This window comes from Limulus polyphemus, unplaced genomic scaffold, assembly GCF_000517525.1.
Source record: "Limulus polyphemus unplaced genomic scaffold, Limulus_polyphemus-2.1.2 Scaffold10241, whole genome shotgun sequence".
In the NCBI taxonomy this organism is placed as follows: domain Eukaryota; kingdom Metazoa; phylum Arthropoda; class Merostomata; order Xiphosura; family Limulidae; genus Limulus; species Limulus polyphemus.
This window is the reverse complement of record NW_013675851.1, coordinates 7,702-10,510: the sequence shown is the minus strand read 5'-3', so window position 1 is coordinate 10,510 and position 2,809 is coordinate 7,702. Positions and strand designations below refer to the sequence as shown.

The window sequence follows — 2,809 nt, the reverse complement described above, 5'->3', positions numbered from 1 at the left end:
CAGTAGTGTTGCAACTTAAAAATGTATACTGCACAAACATAAATACACAAAATCAATAACAAATATACCTTCTTTCTGGTAAATGTTGAATTTAACTATAATATCATAGGACGTGCTTGTCTTTAAAAAAACACTTGCTTTCTAAAAAAATCTGAGTTTTTCAGCTGTAATGGCAGTTTTATTTTTACTCTGAGGTTTTGGATTCTATATTATATTTCACTACTGTGAGGTTTTTTGTTTTGTGTTTTTATTTCACTATTTTGAGGTTTATGTTCTCTATTTTAATTCACTACTGTGAGGTTTTTGTTTTTATTTCACAATTTTGAGGTTTATGTTCTATATTTTATTTCACTACTGTGTGGTTTTTGTTTTGTGTTTTTATTTCAGTACTATCACGGTTTTGTAATTCATATTTTTAGCTATTTTGTTTATTGCAGTCGGTGTCTTTCCAGTCGTCAGCAGCGAGCACCGGTAGTCAGGACTCTTCATCTCAAGTGGTGTCTTGTAGTGGGACCAATGAAGTGAGGAACATATCAGAAAGCGTTGTTTCTCCAGGAACACTTGGAGGAAAGTCAGCCAATCAGCAGAGCTTTCTTGGTGGATTGTTTGGGAAGAAAAGCAAGACATCATTGAAAGGAAGTGTAGTGAAAACCAGTGAGAGCACTGATGTTTGAAAGATGTTTGTATTAATTATTAATCAGTTAAGTTATATCAGTGAGTTCGACCATTAGTAAAATGTTGTCACGTAATCTACTGTCCATTAGTAACAGATAAAAATATGATACTACTGAGTACAAGAAAGACGTCTGTGAACAGAATGTGGAAAGAGCCAGAAATACAGTGATTCATGTGAATTACATGCTTGCCCCAAAGTGGAATTTAGCCTAATAGACTTTTGAGTGAAACAATTAAAATAAGTTTAGAAAATCTTTAATTTTTGCTAAAACTTGTGATGGCAGGCTCATGCATTTACTTTGTATCTGTTTGATAAATAATCCTAGCTTAGGGGTTTTCTTGTAGAAATTATAATTCTATGCCAAAGATATTAGAAATATGTGTTGCTGTATAGAACTACAAGGGTAACATAAAAGTGTGTACTATAACCAGAGGTAGATAACGATCAACATGTAAATTAGTACATTACAAATGTTTGTAAATCCTGAATTGGGACTGTGTAAATAACATTAAGAAATGAATAATTCTAGCAGTGACAGAAACCTAGTGTATAGTTCCAATGATGTAAATATGTTGTGAGTTTCAGGTGTTAAATGTGTTAATTAATATATTATAATCTGTTCACTTGATTATTAGAATAATTACTAAAATATAGTACTTAAGTGTGTCATCAAATTCAACAGTATATAGTTATGTATGTAAAATAAGATAAATATATATTCTAACCCTAATCCACTGCTGTGTCCTCGAAGAGAGAATAATTCTGTGATTTCAACGCAATATGTGTTATAAAATATGTCGTATACAATGAAATTTTTTAGTGTTAGGGTATTATACCACCTTTTCTGATTGTGAAATAAACTTTGTTACACGACAGACCTAGACTATCGTACATTCGGTTCTGCCTATTGTTTTATCAGTGTATATGGGCTGCTATAGCAACAGTATTAAACTCGAGGGTGGATGCCGTCCATCCAGTATTTTTGAGGAAATATCAATTTTTGTACTCGAATCTGCATTTTTATTTGTAATGAATAGCAGTTTTGAAACGTTTGAATTTTATTGTTTTATGCCTTTATTTGGTAACCCTATACAGTCTAGTTACTAGGAGTCTAACCCTACAAATAGGCCTAACAGTCATGCAGCCATAGCAATAGCGTGGAAACTAGATTTGGCTGTAGTGTGAACTTATTTTTAGCTTCAGTGAACTAAAAAAAAAAGAAAAAATTGTGTTTGAAACATCGATATCTTTAAGTGAAATGATGTTTTAAATTAATTACTTTCTCGTGTGTGAGACACCAAGTAGGTATTTTCTAAAGATTACAATCTTACTATCCATTGTAGATTATCTAAAGCATGATATCATGAGTTTTATTTTTTGTAATCGTAAAGACTTGAAGCGTGGTTCTCTAAGTGATAGACAATACTGAGAAAAAGTTTTTAGTTACAGCACCAAAATTCAAAAAAGTATGTTGATGCCAAGAAAATAATAACAAAACTTTCTGTGAGAATGAATAAAGCAGTACTTGTACCCCCCTCTCTCCCCCCGTTTTACTCCAAAAGAATTCTTCTTAAGATGATAGAGAAGAAATATTTTTCTTTTCCGGGGTTGGATTAAGACCGCAGGTAACATCATTTCTGTGAACTCCCCCCCTCCCTTTTCCATAAGCTCCCTTTTTTAATTTTATATTGAACTTTTCCCCACCAAATAATGTTAAACCCTAAACTAAGTACAAGCTGTTCTACCAGAGCTTCCTGTATAAAGAAAAGAGAAGTGATTCGTCCAACTCGTAATGTCAATGTGTGATTTGTAAGCTGACTATTATATTTATGTATGTATAATAAACATGCTATTCCAGCATTTGTTTGGTTTTTGTTTTTCTCTGGTTAAGTGGACTTAAAACCTGTGACCTTGTTGATTGAAACATTATTTAACACAACCACAGTAAATATTATAGTATTAGGTCGTCAAGAAATTAATATCGCTTTTTTTAGATGAAAAAAACCCGAACAACTTCTATATCAAAACAAAACATTTATTAAATGAAATAGTCTCCATCCTTATCGATGATGTTTTCCATCTTACAATGAGGTTGTTAATGCTCTGATTAAAGAAATCACTTGGCTTTGAAGC

The 2,809-nt window shown here is 32.1% G+C and overlaps 1 protein-coding gene across 2 annotated transcripts in view; it reads left to right on the top strand.

Moving 5' to 3' along the window:
• LOC106476308 (IQ motif and SEC7 domain-containing protein 1-like) overlaps window positions 1-2,536 on the top strand; it is a 12,347-nt gene extending 9,811 nt beyond the window's left edge. The window contains exon 7 of one of the 2 annotated variants that reach the window (XM_013936968.2): window positions 453-2,536. In XM_013936968.2, coding sequence (XP_013792422.2) covers window positions 453-674 — 222 coding nt within the window. In that variant the 3' untranslated portion in view covers window positions 675-2,536. Of the gene's footprint in view, window positions 1-437 lie in introns of both variants that reach the window. The other variant, XM_022380215.1, reaches the window with a different exon arrangement.
• Window positions 2,537-2,809: the final 273 nt, after the last annotated feature.